The sequence below is a fragment of the Lepidochelys kempii genome, chromosome 4 (assembly GCF_965140285.1).
Source record: "Lepidochelys kempii isolate rLepKem1 chromosome 4, rLepKem1.hap1, whole genome shotgun sequence".
NCBI lineage: Eukaryota > Metazoa > Chordata > Testudines > Cheloniidae > Lepidochelys > Lepidochelys kempii.
This window is the reverse complement of record NC_136383.1, coordinates 54648887-54674501: the sequence shown is the minus strand read 5'-3', so window position 1 is coordinate 54674501 and position 25615 is coordinate 54648887. Positions and strand designations below refer to the sequence as shown.

General features: G+C 39.6%; 1 protein-coding gene across 1 annotated transcript in view; it reads left to right on the top strand.

Moving 5' to 3' along the window:
• TTC29 (tetratricopeptide repeat domain 29) overlaps positions 1 to 25615 on the top strand; it is a 359710-nt gene that overhangs the window by 275197 nt on the left and 58898 nt on the right. Inside the window, exons 9-10 of the mRNA XM_073341296.2 lie at positions 5222 to 5345; positions 10890 to 11121. Coding sequence (XP_073197397.1) covers positions 5222 to 5345; positions 10890 to 11121 — 356 coding nt within the window. The remainder of the gene's footprint in view (positions 1 to 5221; positions 5346 to 10889; positions 11122 to 25615) is intronic.

The following is a 25615-nucleotide window of genomic DNA, read 5'->3' as shown; positions in this document are numbered from 1 at the left end:
TTGCCATTGATGCTGCTACCTCCCTAGCTGAGTGTGTCCCAAGATGTTTGGTACACAAACATCAGGTAGGTTATAACATGACTGGATGCATGGTTTTATCCCCTTAAACAGCTTTAGAGCTGAGATGTCTTCACTGGAGATTTTTCTCCAAAGTCCACAAGTACTCTGACTTTCTAAACAACTTTGTTCTGTCTAAGTAGTAACTAAAAGCTCTTTTATAATTCGTGGTATGTACCCTCTCTTTTCCAGCATGGCTATGGGGATTCTGGGGAAAATACAGACATTGATATAGACTGAGGTGAAACTCTGATACTGTTTTTGAAGAATTTTTGGGCAAAGCCTGAATATCCCATTATCTTCATGAAATGTAGTATAAGGTGGACAGGTCATCAGGCCCTGCAATTCCAAGCCCCTCTGGCTGATTTAATGGCCATGAAGAATGAGAACTTCAGCAAGAGATGGTACAGACCACAGGATCCCATAAACTTAAAGGGCCCTTCTATGAGTTTGGGTAGTGCCACAAGTATCAAGGATCAGCAGAATCCCAAATGGGAAGGTACAAGTCTGGAACATCCCTTTAATAAGTATTCTAAGAGGGGATGGTTACATTCCATGATATAGGCAGATATAACAGCTAAGTAGATGTTAGTGGAAGCTAACGACACTCTTAATACCATCAGAAACTAGAGAAATTCTAAAATAACTGAAACTGGCCATGAAAGTGGGTCCAGGTCTTTTTCTTAAGTCAACATTTTAAATTGGTTCCATTTGGCCATATAACACCTCCTAGTGGATGGCTTCTGGACTCTAACAGAACAGCCTTGATCTCTTTGGACAAGTGTAAGTCTACTTGACCTTAGAAATCTAGCAGCCATACTGTCAGTAGAAGTGACTTAAGATTTGAGAGAATTACCCTATTCTGCTCAGACGAGGTATCATGACTCGGTAAGAGTAAATGAGAGCCAAAAGTTCCAAGAACCAGTTTTGCCCAGCCCAGATGATCATGACTAAGATCACTCTGGATCTGTTTTGTTGAATCTTCCTCAATTTCGCGAGGATGAGGGGAAATGAAAGACAGGTGTAAAGGAGTGCTTTCCCCAATGTGAAAAAGGGCATGTGATACACATTGTATGTCCCCGTTCACTCTCACACAGAACTTTGGGTGCTTATTGTTCTGACCTGTGTCTGGATGATCCCACTGGGAAAATACTGGATGAACCAGTGAAGGTTTGAATGACTTCCCATCATGATTCACAACCTTCAGAAAAGCAGATTTCTACCGACTCAGAAAAATAGTAGGCAAGGTCCCAGGGAAAGACCAATTAAGAAGAAAAGGAGTCAAAGTCAACATCAAGCTATTCTGATGAGAGAAAAGATAAGAAGAGCCACAGGAGGCCAATGTGGCTGCACAAGGAGCTTCTAACTATCTAAAAACCAAAAGGGCTACATACAGGAAATGGAAGGAAGGGCATGTCAGCAAGGAAGTATACATGGGAATAGCATGAGTGTGTAGGGACAAAATCAGGAAAGCCCAAGGCAAAGAATGAGTTACAGCTGACAAGAAATGTTAGGGACAACAAGAAGGAGTTCTTCAAATATGTCAGAAAAAAAGAACGATCAAGGACGGTGTGGGTCCACTGCTCAGTGGAGAAGGTGAGCTGATAATGAAAGATGATAGGAAGGCAGAGCTGCTCAATGCCTGCTTTGCTTCAGTCTTCTCACAAAAAAATAAGAGGTGACCGGACAACTAATGAAGTTAAGGGAAGGAATGCAGTAAATATGGGATAAGTAAAGAACACGTCAGAGATCTTCTGACCAATTTGAATGAATTCAAATCAACAGGGCTGGATGCTATTCACCCGAGCGTACTGAAGGAATTAGCAGAAGAAATCTGAGTGACTGGCAATAGTATTTACGAAGTCATGGATGACAGGAAAGATCCCAGAAGACTGGAAAAGCCTTGAGAACCAGCCTGTGGTCCTGTAAATTTTGCAGTTTTATATGGAGTCTTGAAGATCCTAACCATGCTACTGAAGCCTGATTGGAGGTTTCTAAGCCTATCATTATTTGAGGAGCAGTCTGGTATAAGGGCATCACCTTCAAGATAACCTCTGACAGTGTCCTCTGTAGTAACAAGTGACTTGTTGTGGACACTCGGTTTGTGCATCAGATTCAGTCATCCTTGCACGACTTGCTTGAGCAACATCACAAAAGGTTCAGGCCTCCATAATGCCTAACACTTGCAGAGAAAATTTCATTGGCTCATTTAGCCTGAATCGAGAAAACAAGAGTACTACAGGTATGTAATGCCTTTTACTGAAGCAATCTTAACTGCCCTATGGAGTCATGAATGCCAGTGCTGTAAAAAAGCTGAATATCTCACAAGTATAGGAGGGTAATATCTTAGGAAGCAGAATGTGTATAGTTATACAAAGCATGTAGAAATTTTGAAAAATATGCATTTTTGAAAGAACCATAAAATTATAGATGATTGAGGTGGATAAGACCTATTTATAACATTATTAGGTGCATCCTACTGTCCAGTGCAGAGTTGTTTCTGACAGAATATATTTTAGTGATCTGTCTGGACTAGTTTTAAATGTCTCAAGCTATAGGCTTCCATAACTTCCCTTGGAAGACTATTCTACCATCTAGTAGCAGAGCTCTTTGGTAGTTGGCATAAATAAAGCTCTAACTGTGAGAATTACCTTTTTGTTATTAATCAAATTAATTTCCTTTTGCCTGAGAGAAATTATATGTCCTAGTAATGTTTATATTTTCTATAAATGGAACATAAGGTCTTTGATATGAAATATCCAAAAATGACCAAAAATACATCAAAACATTGCTATTAATTCATGAGATTAAGAAAACCTTTTTACATTTTCTCCTGTCACTGATTCCATTTGCCTTATTACTTTCAGTCACTAGCCCACAAACTTGGTGGCACATTCAACAAACCCCTTAGTGGCTGTTTCATCTCTGTTCTATTTGATTTCTCCACTCTGAGTAAATGATTAAGTTTTCATGCATTGGTTCAACCAAAATCTATGTTCACTCAACCACATCCTTTATTGATTACTTCTACTGCAAACAGTAGGCCAAGTGTGATATACATAATTGGACAGTTGTCAGGGGATGTGGGTGTTAACAGTCCTGTTTTCCCAGTTGGAAACTGGAATCACCTTGATACACAAATATTCTGCACTGTTTCATTCTCATCCTTTGGACCGAGGAGTTCTTTTCCTCAGAATATATGTTTTTAACTCTCTAAGGTCTGGTTGAATGGATTTAATGATTATACCATATAATATGCTGTTCAAGTTGCACCTGTGCACTGCATATAGAAAACTAGAAAAACTGGAATTAATATTTGTCTAACACTTTAACCTTGTCCTTTAACTTATATAAATCATGTGCCACGCTTCTGTGTGGAAATGTTTGATTTTCTCCCCTTTGGAAGAAAAGTAGGTTTCCAAATATGTTTCTAATTCTAAAATTCAGAAACCTTTTGACATTGGACAAATGTTTACAGTTCAGTACATTTCATATTCTAGTGCTGTTTAAATATGTTCATTTAATAATTTTGATAAATAGAATTCTATTCATTTAAAAATACGTTCTTTACTGTAACATAACACTTGAACATTTTAAGCACCCTGTTAAATTCTGGATGTTTTGGCAGCCGATTGCAATAGTGCAGCTGAGTCCACTTATCTAGAAGTGGTCACAGCAATATTAAAGATTTTCATCAAAGCTTCACTGTTTTTTCCTGTTCAGTGGCAGGAACTTCACTGTTCTGATTACTCTGTTTGCATAAGCCAATTAAGGAACCATAGCAGACATAGCACCATCAAATTCTGGAAACACATATCCCTAATATGGTTTATATTAAAAGGATTAGCTTAAATAAGCCTCAGTCAGTCATTTGTTGCAGGAATATAATTTAAAGGTGTTTTAAAATAGTATGAAAATATATCACTATTTTTCATCACTTACAGGAACTTAAATTTGTGAGATTCTAAATTAGGACTGGATTTTTTTGGCTGGCTTGGTGAGTTGACATATAGCATGCTGCACTACTACATTAGAGACTCAGGTTCATGGCTTATATTGAGGTCAGCTGCAGTGACACTCCGCCTTAAAGAGAAAAAGAGTGCAGGGCTTCACTCGCAAGCAAACTCGAGCATCTGGCCTAGAGGGCAGAGATACTATATTGTTAACATAGCCAGCTTTATTAAAAATGATATGTGCAAATATTATTATCAAAGTCATTAGCCAATTTTCATCCTAGATTGGGAGTAACCTCAAGTAGCCTGAGTCTCAGTGGGAATTGGAGGTGACACCTGCAATCCACAGTTTATAGGGTAGCCTGTATGACTGTAGCAACCCTTGGTCTGTGCAGCCAAACAGCAACATTACATCCTGAAGGAGGCTACCAGTTCTATGGTCTACAATGTTAGTGTCATTATATTGCAGCTGCTGTACAAGAAGGGAAAGGATTCTAAAGCAAAAAGTGGCATCCATGAGTGATGGGGGCAGAAAAATATAAAAGCAAGTTTCTCACTGACAAACTAATATGCTTAGTCCCCTCCCTCGGCATGTTCTCTCAATTTGGTCACTAGGCAAGGTCTGACCTATCTACAAAAATGTGTGACCAGATGCTGATTAAATAAAACATCATTTTAGAGTACTGGAAACTCAGACAAGCATTGTAAATAATAGCCTACCTATTTTTTTCATTCTTGGTACTAAAAATAATGCAACAATATACTGGCAATTTAGGAAAAGTATTTTTTTTTCTTTTTGTGTACAGAGGACCTAATTCTGCCCCTTGTCAGCTACAATTGGTTAATAACATAGTAAAAACATCCAGATTGACTAACAACTTAGATTGGTTAATAATTAAATCACACAGTGTTTTAATATCATGTGCTGTAAAGAGCTGCAGGAGACACAGTAAAGAGCCACTTACAGCTCGCAAGTCTCAGTCTGAGTATCACAGCCCTACAGACTTCCATAGAGGTAGCAGATGTGCATATGAGGACAGAATTGGGTTCCAAATTTCACCCAAAAGCAAGTTAGTAAATACAGTTTCTAGACTACTTCAAAATAAGGCTGCTGAGGGAAGCACTGACAGATTCTCAACTATAGTCTATTGCAGTGTATGAAGAAACAACCTCAATAAAAATGTAATTGCAACCTTTGTCATTTGTTTTAGTCAGGGAAAAGTGACTGAGGCTATTGAGTACTTGGAAAAGTTTGTGACGGTTGCCGAGAGTGCTCAGCTAAGCCGAAGTTTAGTGGATGCATGCATATCCCTTGGAGATATTTACAATGAAAGAGTAAGTATTAGTTATAATGATGATGCCCTAGAGTTGATTACTTGTGGCACCTTAGAGACTAACCAATTTATTTGAGCATAAGCTTTAATTGGTTAGTCTCTAAGGTGCCACAAGTACTCCTTTTCTTTTTGCGAATACAGACTAACATGGCTGTTACTCTGAAACCTAGAGTTGATTGTAATTCAGGGTCAAAATCTGTGTTCTTGTATGAGAGACTGTCCCATCAGAAATCTGATGAATGTATTGATTCATATAGGAATGTCTCCTATATTGCCAAATGACTAGGTATGGTTGTGAACTGGAACTCTAAATCTGAACACTTTTGGGTAACGTTAAAATGTGTTCCTAAACCCAGATCCAAATTTCACAATAAGGATGCAATTCTATAATGAGTCAAACCAAAACCCCAAATCCAAACCACCCCTATATTTCAACTCTGACAATAGTCTGGATCCAGATATGCAGCTTGGGCACATCTATGCAAATTAACAATTAAATCACAAATAAATATCTTATAGTATACAACTGTACAGTATAACTACTGCTCTTTGAAAATTAACAAATGGACAAATAAAAATTCTAACCTACTACACTGGTGGAGATTTAAACCTTTTAGCCTAATTTGCTATGTGTGCTCTGCCAGCATAATTCAGGAAGTGACTTCCTGAATGAGAAAGTCCTCCGGGGGAGTGTATCAGTAACGCAAAATCTTTTTCCACACACACGTGCTCACGTACACTCATACCCATTCTACTTGATGGCCTTGATTTTGTCTGTGCAAACCAGAAAATAGACAATGCTGGACAAGGCAAGGTTGGGGTAACCATGAAATACGCTGATTTAACATATCTCCCAGACAGCTTCTTTTTGAAGTAGGCTTGTTACTTAAAACTGTCCTTCTCTGGAGTCCTTGTGGCACCTTAGAGACTAACAAATTTATTTGGGCATAAGCTTTTGTGGGCTAAAACCCACTTCATCAGATGCATGGAGAGGAAATATAGTAGGCAGGTATAAATGCACAGTACATGAAAAGATGGGAGTTGTGCTGTCTATTTATACCTGCCTACTGTATTTTACACTCCATGCATCTGATGAAGTGGGTTTTAACCCGCGAAAGCTTATGCCCAAATAAATTTGTTAGTCTCTAAGGTGCCACAGGGATGCCTCATTGTTTTTGCTGATACAGACTAACACGGCTACCGCTCTGAAATCTGTCCTCCTCTGGTGAAACCCCAAATGAAGGCACTAGCTGCCTTTCTTTCCATGCCAGTGCAGCTGCCCATACAGGGACAAATAAAACTCAAACAAGTATTCAGAAAAAAATATTTGATACCAATTGTTTTTAAAACATTTTTGAAGTTGAAATGATACATGGAATCATGTTGAAATGATAAGTAATAAAAGAAAATTGTACCCATCTTGCTCAACCCTGCTAGTTGCAGAAGGTGGAAAGGCACTTTCACCATGAATAAATTCTATATAAATACTGAAAATGAAGTTTTAAATTACTAAGAGCATTTCTGAGCTAAGGCTACCATATTGCTGAAAAAGTGGGGGAACTCTATGGGTATGCAGCAACCATAAATCTGGTATTTCCTAACTTTCAAGTGCTTGTTTTGGTGACCTAAATAATGTTCTTTTAATTTATTCTACAGGCTGCATGTCCACCTTAGAAATTGCAACCCCCAAGTGACTCCTTACTTTTATGTTTTATCTTATACAGAATTCCCAATGTAAAGGTTATTGTCCTGTGGTGTTGCTTAAGCAATGATACAAAGTCTATGCTGTAATCTTTGAATTAACCTGGGACTTCAATTTTACGATATTCTCACTTAAAGCTTTGCTCCTTAATGCAAATTCAAAAGACTCTGCCTTTATAAAAATGATCTTGAAAGCCAAAGAATCTGCAAGATATCTAAGAAATATATTTAAAATGTACCTTTATTATAGTTTAGTGGATTTGGAAGGCAGAATAAAATAGGTTTATATCAACAGTAGGGTTAAATATTTCCCCTCCACAGTTCAGGCAAGTATTGCAAAATATTTAACTCAGACTCTGGTTAACTGCCATTTACATTCTTCTGCCATCATTGTTGATTACCAACTGCATTCAAAGTGATCTTCTGGAAGAACTAGCCTTCTCCTATACATGTTCTTCTTAAGTTCTGTTTGTGATATCAGAATTCAGAATTGATTGGTGTCTCAGCACTGAATCATGATATCACAAAAAGAAAGAAATACAGAGAGAGAAGATGACTTTTTAATATTCTTGGGGATTTTTGTAAAATAAATTACTTTAAAAATATGGCAATATTTCTTTAAAACTAAAAACATGTATAGTGAGAGTTCATTGCATTATGTTAAATGACGTCTCTTTTCAAATTGTCTTTCTGAAACTGTGTATAAGTCTCCTGAAATTAAAAATACTAAAGCAAAAGCATATATCTGCTCTGCAGAGTTCTTTCCTTCATTTGTTTCATTTTTAAGGGATGTGTTGCTTTTCTTGTTACAGTTATTGCTGTTATTGTTTAGTTTTAGAAATCATACTACTTGAAACATCAATAGCAAATTATATTTCTACTTGATAGGAAATAAGATTTTATTTTATTGGAATATATCAAATAAATGTAGTTTAACTAGCCTTAGGCTAGTATTAGCTCTTAGCATAAATATAGGAGTGATTTTGCAAGACTAAACAAATTCTGATGGTTCTAAATCCTAGTTAGTCTCAACAAAAATTGAGGAAAGAACTGTCCACAGTAAAATAGTGCGGGATTATCTGAATTAAAAGAACTCTCTGCTCCAATATGCAAGCCAGGTTGCTACTTCTGTCACTGAAGAATTTTTTCTAGTGATTGGTGGTTTTTAAATCATATCCCATTAAGATGCATATTTAACATCAGAAATACACTTTTCCTTTTTACAGTGCTGACCATGCTCATGAGTTTTTGTGTGCATAAAAAAGTCACATCCTACCCATAGCTCCTTCCCACCAGGAAGCCCTCAAAACCTCTAACAGTCTAACCAGACTCCATAATTGCACAGGGGAATTGAAATCTTCAGGGAGGGACTTAGTCAAGTTAAAAGTAAAGGGGTCAAGCAGGTGACATCTCTGAAAAAGACTTGTGTGTCAGGAAGGATGTACCCATCAAGGGCTACAGAATTCCATGAGGGTTTGAGGAATGGAAACTGATCCACTATGGCTGCTAATAATAGGAACATAGGAATTGCCATACTGGGTCAGACCAGTTGTCTATCTAGTACGTGTTCTTGGTCAGTGGCCGGTTTCAGCTGCTTCAGACAAAAACACAAAAAGCCTGTAATAGGCAGTTATATGATAATTTGCCCGCAGGGAATGTTTCAATCTAACCCCACTAGTTAAAGTTTGGCTTATGCCCTAACACTTGATCCTTTATATCCCTTCCAAAACATTTATCTATTTTTAAAATATTTACGATTGTAATTTGGATATTCTTGTTACTCATATCAATGTCCAATCTCTTTTTTAAATCTTAAACTCTTGGCCTCCATGATATCTTGTGGCAATGAGTTTCACAGGCTAACTCTTCACTGTGTGAAAAAATATTTCCTTTAATTAGTTTTGAATTTGCTGCCTTTCAGTTATATCAAATGCCCCCTTGCTTTTTGTATCATGGGAAAGAATCTTCCCAATATATCTTTTCTGTACAATTTGTTGTTTGGTGTGCTTTTATCATGTCATATCTTATCTCCTGTCTAGTGTAGGCTGTTCAATTTTTTTTACTCTCTCTTCGTAGGGTAGTTTTTTCATGGCCCTAGTCATTCTCATGATATATCTCTGAACCTCATTTATTGCTGCTGTATCTTTTTTGAGGTGGAGTAAATAGAACTGAACACAGTATTCCAAGCCAGGGCATACCATTTATTTATATAATCTCACATTATAATAGTTTGGGTATTCTTTTCCATCTCATTCCTTATGCATCCTAACATTTTGTTTGGTTTTATTAATATATTATATTTTATTTTTAAGGCTGCTGCACATTGAGCAGATGTCTTCACTGAGATGTTCATATGGATGCCTGGCTCTTTTTCCTGAGCTGATACAGTTAATTTATAGCCCAATAAGTGTTTAAGTAATTCAAATTATACCTTCCAATGTGCATTATTTGGCATTTTTCAACATTGAATTGCATTTGCCATCATGTTGCCCATTCACCGACTTTGATTAGGTCCTTCTGAAGTTCCTCCCAGTCTTCCGTGGTCTTGACTAACTGAAATAATTTTGTGTCCTTTGCAAATTTGCCACCTTATTACTCACCCCCTTTTCCAGATAACTAAACAAACAGATTAAACAACACTGATGCTCGTACAGAATCTTGTGGCACCCTATTTTTTTAAAACTTTCGGTGTGCCGCTTGCTACCCTCTATTATAGTATCTGATTTTTATGAGGAGTCCATATATTTGCTGGCAACTCAGCCACTTCAATTTCAGGTTCCTTCAGAAACTCTGTGCTGTATACTCTGTGCTGTATCTGGGCCTGGTGATATATTGCCTTCTAAATTGTCAGCTTGTTTCAGCATCTCTTCCTTAGACATATCCATCTTAGATTGTAGTTTGTCTTTATTACCAGAAAGGAATAGGTCCAGTGTAGGCATCTCCCCAACATGCTTTGTGGTGAAGATAGATGCAGAGAAATCATTTACCTTCTCAGCAATGTCCTTATTTTATTTAATTGCTCCCTTTACTGCCCTGTGGTGCAGACCCATGGGTTCTCTCGGTCTTTCTGCTTCTGATGTATTTAAAGAATTACTTCTTATTTGTTTTTATTTCTTTTAGCTATTTGCTCTTCAAATTCCACCTTAGCCCTACTAATTCCTTCTTACATACTGCCTGCTATAGTTTATGCTCCTTTATTTTGGCTCCACTAGTGTTGGATTTCCATTTTCTGAAGGAAATCTGTGGCTTGAATAACCTCTTTAGCCTTGCCATTTACCCATAGGAGTTTACATCTTGCCCTCCTGTTTCCCTTTTTTTGGTATAGAGTGCATGCATTCAGAGACACTATTATTATTTCCAAAAATTTTAATTTCTGTACTTTTGACTGTAGGAGTTTTGACTAACTTCCTTGTTTCTTAAAAGAAAAAAATCCCTGTTTCTAAATGTTAGTGTCACCATGCTAGTTTTTATCCTTTTCCAAGGATGTTGAATGTATTGAATTTCTGGTTACTGTTACTGAGTGGCTCAGCTATAATCAGAAATAGTATTTACCATTTATATAGAAGCTTACATGTTCAAAATGCTATATGAACAGAGACTAATAAATACAGTTCCCCAGAGAGACAGGTAAGTAAGTCCTATTATCTGCATTTTACAGATTAGGAAACTGAGGCAGAGAGGTGTGATTTTTTTCCAAGATCACACAGTGAATCATTTTGGGGGTGGAATAACAGCTGTGGCTTCTTTACGCTTGTGAAGGGGGAAGTACAAAGCACTAGGTTAAAGATGTGCTAGTTAAAAAAAAATGTAAAAACCTCTTCTTCGATTTTCTCTTCCTTATTAGGGGAACTATTACAAAGCATGTGAATATTTCAATCAGGCTTTTGAGGCAGCAAACACCCTAACTGACTTGCCCGTGGTGAATGAAACTAAGGTTTATTACGGCATCGCAAAAGCTCATAACATGATGGTGGCAGTTAACAGTCATATAGACGCTGCAGATCACGTCAGCATTGAGTACCTGCTGGCATGGAAGGAGAACAGAAGTGACATGTGCACTGACCCTTTTACAGTTGGTAAGACATTGGTTATGAAACGCATTAGTGCTGCATTGTCCTTAATGGTTAAGTCATTTTTCTTGTAGAGTTTTATTAAATTATTTGCTGAGCTTAATCCTATTGGATTTCCCTTGTACTGTATGGAGGTTGGATGTGCGCTTCGTTGTGCACTTATTTAAAAAATTTAATTAAAAGAGGTTTAAACAATACATAGAAAAGAAACAGATAGTGGTAACCTATTTCAAATGCTAACTCTAACATTCACAATGCTATTTTTCAAATCATCACAATTACAGGCAAATGAGTGATGTGTCAGTTTAATCAAATGATGATGAGCTGAAACTTAAAAAATCTTCTCCTGTAGTCTGTTTTTACAAGGTTAATATAAACTCTCTTATTAAGAATAAGAAATACTTTCTTAGTTCTCCCTAGCATGGTGGCCTTCTTATAACCCTGAGCACTCAAGCACATTTTTGGCATCTTTGCCCACACCACTGATATCACTTGACCAAAGGAACTTAAAAAAAGGTTTTTCCCATTTCCCTAGTGTAATTTCTTGTTTCAAATAGGGTAAATGTGGGTGAAGTGGGATGGATCTTTCCTTCACTGTTTTAAATTTTCTTAAGTTTTTCTTATTTCCTTCTGTCTTCTTTAATGAAAGGAAGAGTGATAATACAGTACTAGCTGTCTAGTTCCTTGTTATCTCTAGTAATCTCATTTAGGCATTAAAGTGTTAATGCTATTTTCCTGAGGATAAGCCTACTGTGTATTCTCAGGAAATAATTTCCTCTGCGGATTCCCGTGCTTGGGAGAATATGCACCTGGAATAATCTAGAAAGGAATGGCATTTGTGGCAAACTGCATAATACTCCCTTGCAGTAAATGTTTGAATCTGCAAAAATGCCATTTACAAAGGAAAGTGCCTCAATTTCTTTTTTTACTCCCATAGGCAAAGGATCATTCTGTCTGTGTTTTCTTGTTTGTCCTCTTTTTCCCTTTAATAGAATTAGGACACCTAAGTGTAATTTCTACTGTAATTTTCATATGAAAATAATTGGTTAGGAGTTTTCTTGCTGAAGATTTTGGCAGCTGAATTGGAGACAGTTGGGTGTTGATACCTGGGAAAGCATGGGAGGCAACTGAGATTTGTGGGATGCTATGATATAATTGGATATTTCTGCTCAAATGACCAGCAGTGAAAGAGTTAACAATTAAATTATCATTAGGTTTGAGTTCCATATCTCACTGAGATGATTATGGCTGTTCACACTTCTGAGCTATGTTAAGGATGTCTGCAGATCCAAGAAGGCAACAGCATATCTATTTACACTTGGGCCACGTATTCAAAGTTATAAAACAACTACGTGGGATAGATGCAGGAGGCGGTGGTTAAAGTGAAAGCTTTAACACAATTGTCTGGCAAGGAGTGAGCAAATAGGAGATTCTGCTGCAAACTCTATGGAATTGCAGAATGTTCAAGGCACTGATTACATGAGAAAATTTCTCACTCCAAAGGGAAAGGGTCTTTGTTCTGTATTGAACAAGTTTGTTTCAAGGTTCAGTTTTTGTATGGTGACACTGGTAGCCACCATGTCTTTTATCAGTTCACAGGACTGGTTTAGTGCTCTCAGCCTGAGAGGCATTCTTCCACATTTCGTTCACTATACAAAGTTTGCTTCCTGCTCAGGAATCAATAAAGTCCATCTTTACCCAGACATAGAAATTAACACTCATAGGGACCAGTCTAGATGCGTCAGTGGTTACTGCCTTTTAGCTCCACAAGAAATATTAAACATTCAAAGAAATAATGCTTCTATAAATTTTCAGTCAGGTGTGGGGGGGAAAGGATAATTTTTCTGAGGTCTTATGGCTTCTTGCATTGATGGGAATACATTACACATGCTGATCGTGAGAAACTTACAGTCTTGGTTGAGTGCAAATGGCAAACCAGAAGTCAGCAGCTGATCATCATTCAATGCAAGATCCCCTCATCTGATGGATAGTGTCTTCAAACATTCTTTAGGATTTTTTCCCCTAAACCTCTCCAGAAGTGGTGATAGGCATTTGGGCTGTAATGGAGAGTTCTCGAGAATATCTTAATATTTTGTATAAAGCCAGAGAAACCCAGAGTTTGCATCAGTGTATTGTAACTTAGTGCAGTGTGCCTGGCATTAAGAGTGGGGTTCATGTATTTGGCAGTTGATTCACAATTCAGTATACTCAGATACAGTAGTATAAACTCAGATGTACAACTCAAGAGCCATGTATTCTCAACCATTTGGGGCAGGACTCTCACTTAAACTGTATTATGAAGACAGAACCCTGTGGGATTGGTGCATCCTTCATAACTTTCTTACAGCTATTCATTTGATGGGGGAAGCTAGTCTCCTGCAGACAATCTAAAAACTTTACAATCAGCTCAAGTGCTCTTTGAAGACAGCAGTGCTGTAGAACTCCAGTGTAGATCTGCCTAGCTACAAGGTCAAGCACAAGAAAATGCACTATAGGAAACAATTCTGCATCTTCATAGTGATGGACTGAATGATCTAATAGATCTTTTCCACATATAGATTCTATTATATCAAATGTCCTTGGGATTGGTAGGAGCTGGTAGGCATCCAGGTTCTCTGATTGTATGTTCCCTCTAGACTTAAGTCACAACCAGTTATTTTCCTTCCCTCAATTCCACATATTTCCACAGTCAAGAGAAAGGTATTTGCTTAGCATCAGAGAGTTTGTTCAATTGTGATCTTCCAATCTCCTGACCATGCCATTAGACCCAGCTTTCTTTCTTCCTCTGTCACCAGGCCTTTCATCTTACAGGTAAAGTCAGATTCCCCAGGGAGATCCAGACTTATTCCATCTGAGAGTATGCATCTTGGCACCTCTTAATGTGGCTCTTCAATGCTCTGACAATGTGGGACAGTTTCCAGTGGAATGCAGGAAGTCGGCTACAAAAACGGTAGAGGAAGAATGGAAGAGGAAGAACTCCGTAATGAGAGTTCACAACAGCAGCATAGATATCTTGTCTTCGCCAACTCCCCAGATTCAGACTGTTTACCTAAAAATTCAGGTCTTGTTTTGGCTGCTTTTAAGGGCCAACTAAAAGTGGTAGTAGCCAATCATTTTATAGTATGGAAACCAGTAATTTGGGTTTATTCAACTTGTTTTTTGAATGCTCTGAACTTCTGATCTGTGTTTACCATCTGGCTTGGGACCCTCCTGCTTCCTAAATGTAGAACTTGGTGATAACAAGAATATGTTTTGAAAACTCCATTTCTGTAAACAGAATATGATTTGAAAACTCCATTCAAATCATAGAATTTGAAAACTCCTTTGCAAGTGTGGTATGAGAAACAAATTCGACCTTCTTGAATCCCTTTGCTTCAAGATTCTCTGGCCAATTCACACTATGCTGCTTTAATGTCAAAATTACCACTCTAGTTCCAGCAAGCTCCAGGCATCCTGTGACTACTGCATATTTAGCAGCTCTTCCAGTGCTGTATCCTTTTTCTCATTAGTGTCTCCAGGCTTACTCTCATGATACCCAGACTACATCCAAGAAAACATCATGTCACGCTGTCAACACAATCTGTAGCATTCTCTGCATTTTTCTTGCCAAATCGGTATATGGTGCTGGCATTACATTTTGGAATATCTTTGTGTGGCAAAGCAATAGTTTTGGCATGAATTCAGTATTAAGACTCACCAGCTTTCTGCTTCAAGCATTGACATCATCCTATCTTCTAATTGTAATATCTATACACTCTCCGATGAATTTTCAGTTGTCACTTTATTTTGGAAATTTCTCTGGGCTAATATGATAGTATCTTCTAGTTAATGTTGCAAACAGATCAGACTGATACTCTGCAAGACTATTCTCAGTCAAATTAAGGATAAGAGAATTAAAGATATCGTTTAGTGGCCCTCCTTATCCACAGAGAAATATAATACAAGGAAGCAGGGGTGCAGTGAGCCCTTTAAAAGCATGTTGGAAGTTTCCATTTCCAACTGTTTTGTATGCATCATTATAGCTAAAAATTTAGCTTCTGTATTCTTGAGTGAACTCATTAGTTGTTCTGTTCACAAACTATGACACTTAAACTCAAGAATTTCCAGATCACCCTTTCCTTTCTTCCCTGTTCTCTATACTTTCAATCTGTATTCATTTTCTTCATCAGTTATTTCAAGAACCCAACAAGATGAACCATCAATTACTGAACTTTCCTCAAAATTAATTAATAAAATGGATACTTTGACCAAAGTTTCATGGACAACAGAGATGGGATTGTCCGAGAACAGAGACATGTTTCCTTCATTAGTATATCAATATCCTTAATTTCTGACCCAAGCAGTAAGAAAGTTATTTAATGCCATCCTAATTTCCAAGTGTGTCTTTACTAACCTTTAACAGAGGCATATATAAGAAGTTATTAATACAAGATGGCAGCAAAAAGACACTCAGATCTGCATCTGATCCATGTTAAAGCCCAAGAGGTAACCCATGTATCACAGGGTCCTTCTCACACTACCCTGTGAGCAGCACTGCCTAGTCTGTTTTTGTGGATTCCTATTCACGGACACACATAGTCTGTTTCTTCTTACCCTACAGGTACCTTTTAATCCTCAGTTTCCAAACATGGCGGGACATAACACCGGTATACAGCAGAAGGAGCTTTCATACAGCTTTCTCTCCTCCATCTGAGCTCTCCCTTTACTTTCTGTTCCTCCCAATTCTGTAACCTCCCATTACTAAGCCAATTATCTCAGTAGCCCAACAATTGCCACCAGTTGTCAGTAACTCCACTAGGAACAGGTTGATTTATTTCAAATAGGCCTGTAACATCCTTTGTGACCAGGATGCTACAACTAGCACTCTGTCACATAGCTCCCACTCCCTTATTTCAATTGAGACCTTTTCTGGCCTTTCTAGTCTGAGCCCTACTCTCTTTACAGGTCTGGGGTTCTGTTGGGGTTTCCTGGGCCCTCTCAGACTGGCCTTCCATGGGCTGCTGGTGAGGGTCTCCTGCCTTCCATCCACAAGACGTAAACTCAGAGAAAGGAGATTTCCCCCTTGTGTCCATCTCTGCCCATAGGTCATCACACCAGTTGCATTCTATGGGCCTTTCCTCTAGTTTCCTTTTCCTCTGGTTTATATCTACTCTAGTAAGTTGTCCCTTCAGGGCCTCAATGTCAGGATTCCTCTCCTCCCTTGACTTACTTTGCCCCAGGCTCAGGTAAGTTCACCTGCCAAGGCCGCTTTATCAAGACCCTTCTCTCCCTCCTTGGTATGTCTTTCATCCTGGGGCTTTCCCCAGCTTGCTTCTCCTGGCAGTTGGCCAAACCTCTGCTCTCCTGTGCTGGGTTACTCTGATCTTTCTCTCTTGGATGGTGAAAGGGCACACTATTCACCACTGGACAGTGCCTCCTCCTGACCGTTCTGGGAATTAGCTCTGCCATGCCAATGCCTCTTCCTGCAGTTGCACTTTGTCACTCTCTGTCTTTCTCTCACTCTGAAGCTCCTCTCTTGCTCCAGGACCTGCAGCTTTCTCTTCATGACTCAGCCCTTTGGCTAGGTGACTAAGTGGTTGTTTCTTCTGGGGTAGAGTCCTCCAAAGTCTTTCTGCTCAAGTAGCATCAGGTTTTTCTCATGCCTGCCTCCCTGCCCCTGTCACTCCTGCAGCCTCTCTACACTATTGCGAGCTTCCTGGCTTTGTAGAAGCTCCTGCTTGTTCCCTCACAGGTGAGCTTCTTTCTAATCAAGGCTCTCCACACAGCCTAAATCTCCCTTGTTTGCTGCTTAATTGGTTGATTGGACCCACCTGGCCTAATTCATGTGTCTCTGGTCCGGTGTGTGATTACACCACATCCCATGAATCCACTTCCCCCTCCCTCTTCCTCTCAAGTCCTCCAGCATGTTATTCTCTCTGAGCTTGTAGTCTAGAATCATTTCACAGTGCACCTGGATGATTACCTGGAGGGCCTACCATTGAGATTTCCTTATGCAGACCCATTGTTTGGATCTCCCTCTTTGTCTTCCGCTCTTTTTACATAAGGGGACAGAGTCCAGTCAGTTCCTATCATCACTGCACACGGCAACAATATTACCACACCCACTCTCTGCCACTTAAAATTTTCCTTCTCCTTCCAGTGGAACGACTGCCAGGGCATAAGTATTCTTTTTCCCATGTAGACAGTGAATTGTTATTGTCTCCCCATTCTGTTGCCACTGCAGTTTAACCAAGGTATTTCATACAAGGTTACACGTGACTGCTGAATCCACCACACCCCATGTGATTCTCCAGCCTACTTTGGCAGGAACTGTCATTGTCCTAGTCCTGCCTTTTATGCCCCCACCCACCCACAAAACTCCATGAACCCACAGTCCATGTATGGGCAGTCTTCCTTTAAATGTCCTTTGCCACCACATCGGTAACAAGCCACTAAGCGGGTGCTGTGGACACTCTTGTTTGCCTCTTGCATCCCCTTCCTAGGCTTCGATGAAGGTGGTTCCTCAACCATCCATTCCCCTGTCCCTAGTGTAGGGGAATGGAACTCTTTTCATGGAAAATCTGCTTCCATATACTCCTTTGTTAGTTTTATGTGACCCCTTAGTGATTCCAGCTGATGACTTCGGACCCAAATTCTCGCAGCTTCGGGGAGGCTCTGCATAAACTGCTCATATATAATTGAGCCCCTTATGCCTCTGTGTCCTGTCTGTCTGACCTCAACCACCAATTGGCCCAGTCAGATAACTTTTGCACAAAAGTCTTGGGACATATCCCATCATTCCATCTGGCTATTCTGATTTTTGACAGTATTTTTCTGACAACCGGCCCACCCTGTCCAGAATAGTGGCCTTCAGCATATCATAATCTTTGGCTTGGTGCTCTCTGTGCCATATAAGCCTCTTGAGCCTTGTTGGTCAGATAAGGGGCTAGCCATAGTGCCCAGCCATCCTCGTCCCATCCAGCACTGATAGCCACCGGCTCACAAGTTAGCAAAAAAACCCATCAGGGTGATGCCTGGGGTCATCTTACATAGTCAAAGTTCCACTGCCTGATTTCCAGTTCCTTTACTGGAACTCACCAATCTGCAGGAGCTGCTGCTGTACACTGAGATAAACTCCTACAGTGCCCACTGCTGCTCCGCCTGCCAACCCAGAAGTACATGCCTCTGTCTGCGAGGTATTCTACCTCTCTTTTTGTTGTTCAATTAACCAATGCAGCATCTAATCCATTGCTCCCCTGCCCTCACAGAGGTCACCTCTCAAGGTTCTTTCTCTTCACCAAGAGGGTTAAGATCATAGACAAGTCCCACATGTCACAGAGTCCTTCTCATGCTACCCCGTGAGCAGCATTGGATTTTGTGGTCTGCTCACAAACACACACAGTTTCTTTTCCACCATGTGTGTCTTTAATCCTCAGTTTCCAAACATGGCAGGACATAGCACAGGTATACAGCAACAACAGGAGGAGCTTTCACACAGCTTCCTCTCCTTTCCTCCACCCAGCTCACTCTCCGAGTTACTCTCAATCCTATATCTTCCCATTGTTCAGCCAATCAGTTTATTAGCCCATCAGTTGCCACCAAATGTCAGTAATCCCCACCAGTAACAGTTGATTGATTCCAGTTAAGCCTACAGTCTTCTCTCTATTGCAGCAACTTCAGTGACCAGGGTGCTACAACTAGCATTGTGTCATACCATGGCAGAACTAACCATGACTGACGATAAAATATTTCTTAGATCTTCTAAAAAGTAATCTCCAGACTTGCTTCCTTCCTGAAAGAACAATAATTACAATTAAATGCTGTACTCTGAAATAATGAAAACTTTGTATGCAACCCTATAGATTTGCACAAAAAAAGATTCCTCAGCAAACTTGACTGTATCCTATTGAATTCTTAGCAGAAAATTAATAAATAGTATATGGCTACATTTTCATATTCATACTTCAATATCACAGTTCGCTCTGGGACAGAGTTAGAGAACTGGGACAGTCACTGATTGAACCCATGGCCATTTCCCCTTTTTTGTTTTTGAAAAAGGAAAGCTGCTTGTATAACACTAACCAACGATGTCTACAGATAGCAACATAGCCTTTCAAATAAAATCTTTATGCTGCAACCCTGAGACGATCTGACTAGTATGGAATTTCCAGATTTGCCTTTTCCATCTTGTGTCTTGTTGAAAGGATAAATGTGATTTTAAAACAGACTGATCAAATAAATGAAATAGACAAGCTGTAAAAGCTGTGCATTTATGCTCACTTCAGAGACCTGTAAGCATACCATTAGCTCACAAAGCAGCAATGGTCTTCCAAGTAGATGTCACATAGATCATGTTAGTCTCTAGGTAACATAAACCATTGACTCTCCAACTATCCTCACTCATTTTTATATCTTTCACAGTGAACTAAGCAAATGATAAGAGCTCTTTCTATTCTACTAATCTGTTTCAATGGTGCTATTTTCCATTTCCTGCTTGAAGGAAATAACTTCATTTATATTACCATTCTGAAAAAAGCTGTAGTAACTTCTGAGAAGATCCATAATCATTAGACTCTGCTTAGTTTTAATAATCAGATTTTAACTTTCTAGAATTTTTAGAAGTTGAAAGATGCAATTTACTATGAAGCGTATGGGCCAGATCCTCTGTTGGAGTAATTCAGCATAGTTCCATTGAGGTCATGAAATGGTCATAACTCTCTATGTTCTTGTCTACTTCTTTAATTCTTACCCCTTTGGACATGTGAGATTAAGGTCTGAATTTGAATATTTCTGATCCTTGCTAACAAATGAGAAATTAATAGCTTTATAATGCTATTATTTATGAATAATCTATAAAGCTGTACTGATTTACACCTATTTGAGATCTGGCCCATAGACTGCATAGTAAATTTAAATCGTCAACTTCTACAAATTCTAAACATTTAACATTTGGTCATGGAAAATAAGTAGATTCTGAGAATTTACGGTCTTCTCATGGATTTTTACATGATAATGTAAATGAGATGGTAGCTCGTCAAATTGTAACGATAACATTGAAACTGTAAAGTGAATCATGAATTTAAAACAAAAATTGATGTCTGCCGGAACAAAAACTAATATAAGCAAAAAACATATTAAAAAGGAATATTAATCCAATGTAACAAACAAATAATGTATATTAATGGCACCTGCTCATCTCTGATTTATGACATTGGAAGCAAATATGTAAAACATATTTTTTAAAATGGTTTGGCCAAAAACAGATTTTCAAGAGTGTGTTATGTTACAGCATACAGTAATAGCTTTGAAGTTCAAGCCATCAGTCATATCTTTAAACTGACTCATGAAGTCAGTTTAATAGTATGACTGATGGTTTGTACCTTAGAGCTATTTCTCTATGCAATAATGTAACATTTTCAATATTTTTTTAATAAATGCCGTTATTCAAACAAATTATCCATCCCATTTATACAAGAACTAGGTCTGCCCACTTCCAAGTGCACTTCCAAATGGGCAGTGACTGTATTGAGAAGGCCTAACACCTAGATAAATAAGAAATTTTCATTATTTTCTTCTGCCAGTCTAGTGAAGGTTTTGCTTGCTGGGCAGGCTAGGTCAAGAGATTAATTTCAATTTTTTTATACATTTAGTTTTTGACCTCAGCAACTCTGACAAGTGTAATTATAAAATGTACCCTATGGTTAAACTTGGCAGAAATCGATTTTTATTTTTTTTATAATTTTGACAGTTATCAATGTTGATATTAAAGCATTTTTAATATTTTACTGATTTTAATTTTCACAGTTGTGCAAAACTATGGGTGAAAAGCATTTATATTTTATCGATTGTAAATTTTCAGTTGCTAGAAATTGTGTGGGGTAGACAGCAGGGGGGTCAGACAATAATTATTTAATAGACGTTGAAATTCAAAAAAGTAAATTTTATATCCATTAAAACACAAATTATCCACATCATATCTCAAAATATACAAAATAAATATCCTTAAATAAAACTCTACGTTCTCAAGCAGCATTTTTATTACTTTACTTATTTGTACATTTCTATTACTGATAGAAATAGTTTTCCATTGGTTTGAGTGTGTGTACAGTGAGTTGATGTATACTGACATTTACTGATAAAACTAAAGTCTACTTATGGTGTTTATATGCAGTACTTGTATGTTGTTATCAGACCTACCTTTCTTATTATGACGACTTAGTCCAACCATTTCCTTTATTTGTGCCTATTTGATGGGCATACCTAACTGAGCTAAAGAAGCAAGTAGAAAATGGAATAGTTGGGTTATTTGCTCTAAAGGAGATCTTAGAATCATAGAATCATAGAATATCAGGGTTGGAAGGGACCCCAGAAGGTCATCTAGTCCAACCCCCTGCTCAAAGCAGGACCAATTCCCAGTTAAATCATCCCAGCCAGGGCTTTGTCAAGCCTGACCTTAAAAACCTCTAAGGAAGGAGATTCTACCACCTCCCTAGGTAACGCATTCCAGTGTTTCACCACCCTCTTAGTGAAAAAGTTTTTCCTAATATCCAATCTAAACCTCCCCCACTGCAACTTGAGACCATTACTCCTCGTTCTGTCATCTGCTACCATTGAGAACAGTCTAGAGCCATCCTCTTTGGAACCCCCTTTCAGGTAGTTGAAAGCAGCTATCAAATCCCCCCTCATTCTTCTCTTCTGCAGGCTAAACAATCCCAGCTCCCTCAGCCTCTCCTCATAAGTCATGTGTTCCAGTCCCCTAATCATTTTTGTTGCCCTTCGCTGGACTCTCTCCAATTTATCCACATCCTTCTTGAAGTGTGGGGCCCAAAACTGGACACAGTACTCCAGATGAGGCCTCACCAATGTCGAATAGAGGGGAACGATCACGTCCCTCGATCTGCTTGCTATGCCCCTACTTATACATCCCAAAATGCCATTGGCCTTCTTGGCAACAAGGGCACACTGCTGACTCATATCCAGCTTCTCGTCCACTGTCACCCCTAGGTCCTTTTCCGCAGAACTGCTGCCTAGCCATTCGGTCCCTAGTCTGTAGCTGTGCATTGGGTTCTTCCGTCCTAAGTGCAGGACCCTGCACTTATCCTTATTGAACCTCATCAGATTCCTTTTGGCCCAATCCTCCAATTTGTCTAGGTCCTTCTTGTTCCATAAGTGTTGCTTCTTCCTCTTTTTGCTGAACTACAAGTACATATATCATTTTCTTTCTTTTGTTGGCACACTCAAGTAAAGAAGACAGATATTGCATCCCTCTTTTCTCTGGAGGAATGCTTTTTGGACCAAATTCCGCATTCCCTAATTGGGGAAACTTCTTACTGAAGTCAGTAGAAGTTTTGCTTGACAAAGAAATGCAGTGTTTGGATCATAGTGACTGGGCAAGACTTCTGAAAATTCCTCTTGGACCCTGTAGATAGGGTGAAGTCCATATGATAAGGGTATTGCAACATGCAAAAGAAACTAAAACAAAAAATGTATGGATATAAAAGAGTTACACAACATTTCCAAGTGGTTCATACTCCAATAATAAAGTGTTTCCTTTTTTCTATGTAAAGAAAACAACATTCATTTAATCCTTTAAGCTAATTATGGTTGTCAGTGTTGTTAATATCAAGAAGCAAAAGGGCACATATGTAGTTTTACTGTATCTTTTTACAAATTAACAATGTATAACTCAATTTAATTTTACTTTTTAGAATGTTTTGAAAGTCATAATTTCAATAAATACTTTTGAACTGATTAAATTATAGGCCGAGCTGGTAACTATGCTACGGGTAAGGCTGCCTAACGCTTTCCTTTATAAGACTCTGTTCTTCTTCAAGTCATAGCATACGTCCATTCCACTGGAGGTGTGCATGCAATTCATGCACAGTTGTTGGAGCTTTTCCCTCAGCAGTACCCAGGAGGGTGGCACGAGTGCTTTCTCCTGGCTTGTGCCACTGTGCATAGTTATAAAGGGTGGAGCCATCCCTTACACACACTCCCAGTTCCTTCCTACCATCTGTGATGGTTGTTGGAGATGCTATCCTTGCGAGTCCTACCCTCTTTAGTGTAAATAGTATCTGTTCTGTTAGTTTTAGGCTAGTTTAGAGTTTTTGTACATAGTTTTGGATATAAGATTAAGTTTAGATTAGTAGTTAGTACCTTGGATTCATTGGTTCTCATTTGGGTATAGATACCAAACTCAGGCCTCATTCTCCCAGCTTCAGGTCCTGTTACTCTTATAGCAAGTCTATCCCAATGAGTGACCTGCACCCCAGCTGCCTGAAGTATCTGGGGAAGGAGCATGTGAATGACAAATGTTACATTCATAGGGGGTTCAAATCCCACGCAAAGAAAGGCAGGGCAGCCAGACTTAAGTGTCTGCTGATGGAGTCTGCACTTCGCCCACCATCGCCTTCCCCCTCGATGTGGGTACTGAGCATGTCCACATTTGTTAGGAGTGCTCCTCCTGGTCTGACTGAGTTGAGAGGCAGATCTTCAGTGCCAGTAATGAAGATGAGACAATATAAGTCTCCTGAAGACTCAGTACTGCAGTTTTCAAAATCTTCAGGGCAGGCACCAAGTAGAGGCAAGGACACAGAGGTGCACTCAAAGAAGAGGCACTCCCAGACGCAGTCCTTAAGCCAACAAGGGTCATTGACTCCACCCTAGGACTGGCCCTTTGAGACCAGTCCCTTCAAGTACTGGCCACGTCATCATCAGCTTTCAGTACTGCAGAGCCAAGAGCCTTTTGCTGGTGCTGTCTATGCCCAAAACTAATGAGGCAGCTCAGGAATTGTTGAACCTGTCAGTTCTGGTTCCCCCAGCTGTTCAAGACTCCCACCTGGTACCGATGTCTAATGTACAATTTTCTACTGTTCCAGCTCCAATCCTGACACACCATTTGATATTGGCAGATGCTACCTGTCAAAGGGGTTCCATCTAGTAGGAAGCCAGGAATGATCTCGCCGGTACCTCCATCTCCAGGCTCAGAACTAGTCTCTCCAGTACCAATGGTGTCAGCTCCTCCTTAGTTGGAAGAAGCAGAGTCTTCATCAGACTCCAAGGTCAGCTCTTACTTGTCTTGGCATGGATATGTTCAGCAGCATCTGTGAGGTGCCTGCCCATTGTGAAACTGGCCAAGCCTCAGCATTCCAAAGACATCAATGTTCTAGACATAACTGGGTCCCACCTCCATATCAATGGCCCTTTAGGAATTCTTGGGGCTTCCCTCCACAATCTAGAGTATTTCTGTTCCCTTCCATCCTTCAGCTAGGTGTCAGGAACATCTACAACAGGGTCACCATCTGCCCACCCCTGGTACCAGGACTGGTGCTGTACATAAGGAAGTTCATGCTCTGGATTGCCCTATAGAAAAATTGGAGGAGGCGCCACCTCAGCAACCCTTGGCCTCTACTCTTTTGTCACCTGATGAGGCAGTGATAAGAGTCTGCTTCTTCCCCACCTGATAATTTTGGAGCTCATCTTGTTGAAGAAGGTGGCTGTAGCTCTGGATATCCATCCAAATGAGGTACAGGAAAAGTAACAGAGGCTGGTGGACATTTTGGCCTCTCCTGTCAGGGCAGTATAGCAGGCCCCGTTTTTCCTGTCTCCCACTAAAAAAAGGGTAGAGAGAAGATATTGCGTCCCTTCGCAGAGGTTCGAGTGTTTTTCTAACTATCCCCTTCAGGGTTCCCTGATAGTCTCTGCTGCTAACAAAAAAGAGAGACAGGGACACCAGATCTTGACACCAAAGGGAAAGAAGCTGGACCTATTTGGAAGGAATCTGTATTCCACAGGAAGTTTACAGTTTAGAATTGCAAACTAGCAGGTTCTACTGGGTTGGTATGATTTTAGCCTGTGGGATAACATCTTAAAATTTAAGGACAGGCTTTTGGATGAGGTAAAGCAGGAGTGAAGGAGGCAAATTAGTTGCCAGAATGTCCTTGCAGGCAAGTCTAGATGTGGTGGACTCTGCGGCTTGAGCTATCGCTATACAGTGCTCCTCATCAGCTGCAGTCATCAGGTCTTCCCCGTGAGGTTCAACAAATGATCCAAAACCTCCTGTTTGAAGGCCCCTCACTTTTTTCCCATAAAGACTGATGAGCGGCTCTAGAGTCTTAAGGATTTAAGGAAAACCCTTAAGTCTCTTGTATTTATACAACAGTGACAAAAAGAAAGCCATTCCACTCACAGATTCCCCGCTGTTCGCACCTTTCATTCCTTGTACCCAGAACCTATCCAGAGAAAGGGGCAGATGTTATAAAGTGTGACCTCCAATCCTCCTCCTCTTCTGCAGCTGCTGGTTCATCTAGGCAAGCTGGGCCTTCTAAACAAACATTTTGGTCTGTTGGTCGAGAGTGGTCTACCATTTCCCAGAGTTCCATCTTTCTCTACCCCACTGTTTGCAAACCACCTGTCCCACTTCATAAGAGCGTGGTCCCGCATCACTATGGATCAGGGGTTCTAAGCACAGTGAAACTGGGATACACCCTTCAATTGGTTTCTGTTCCTCCTTCCCACTCCC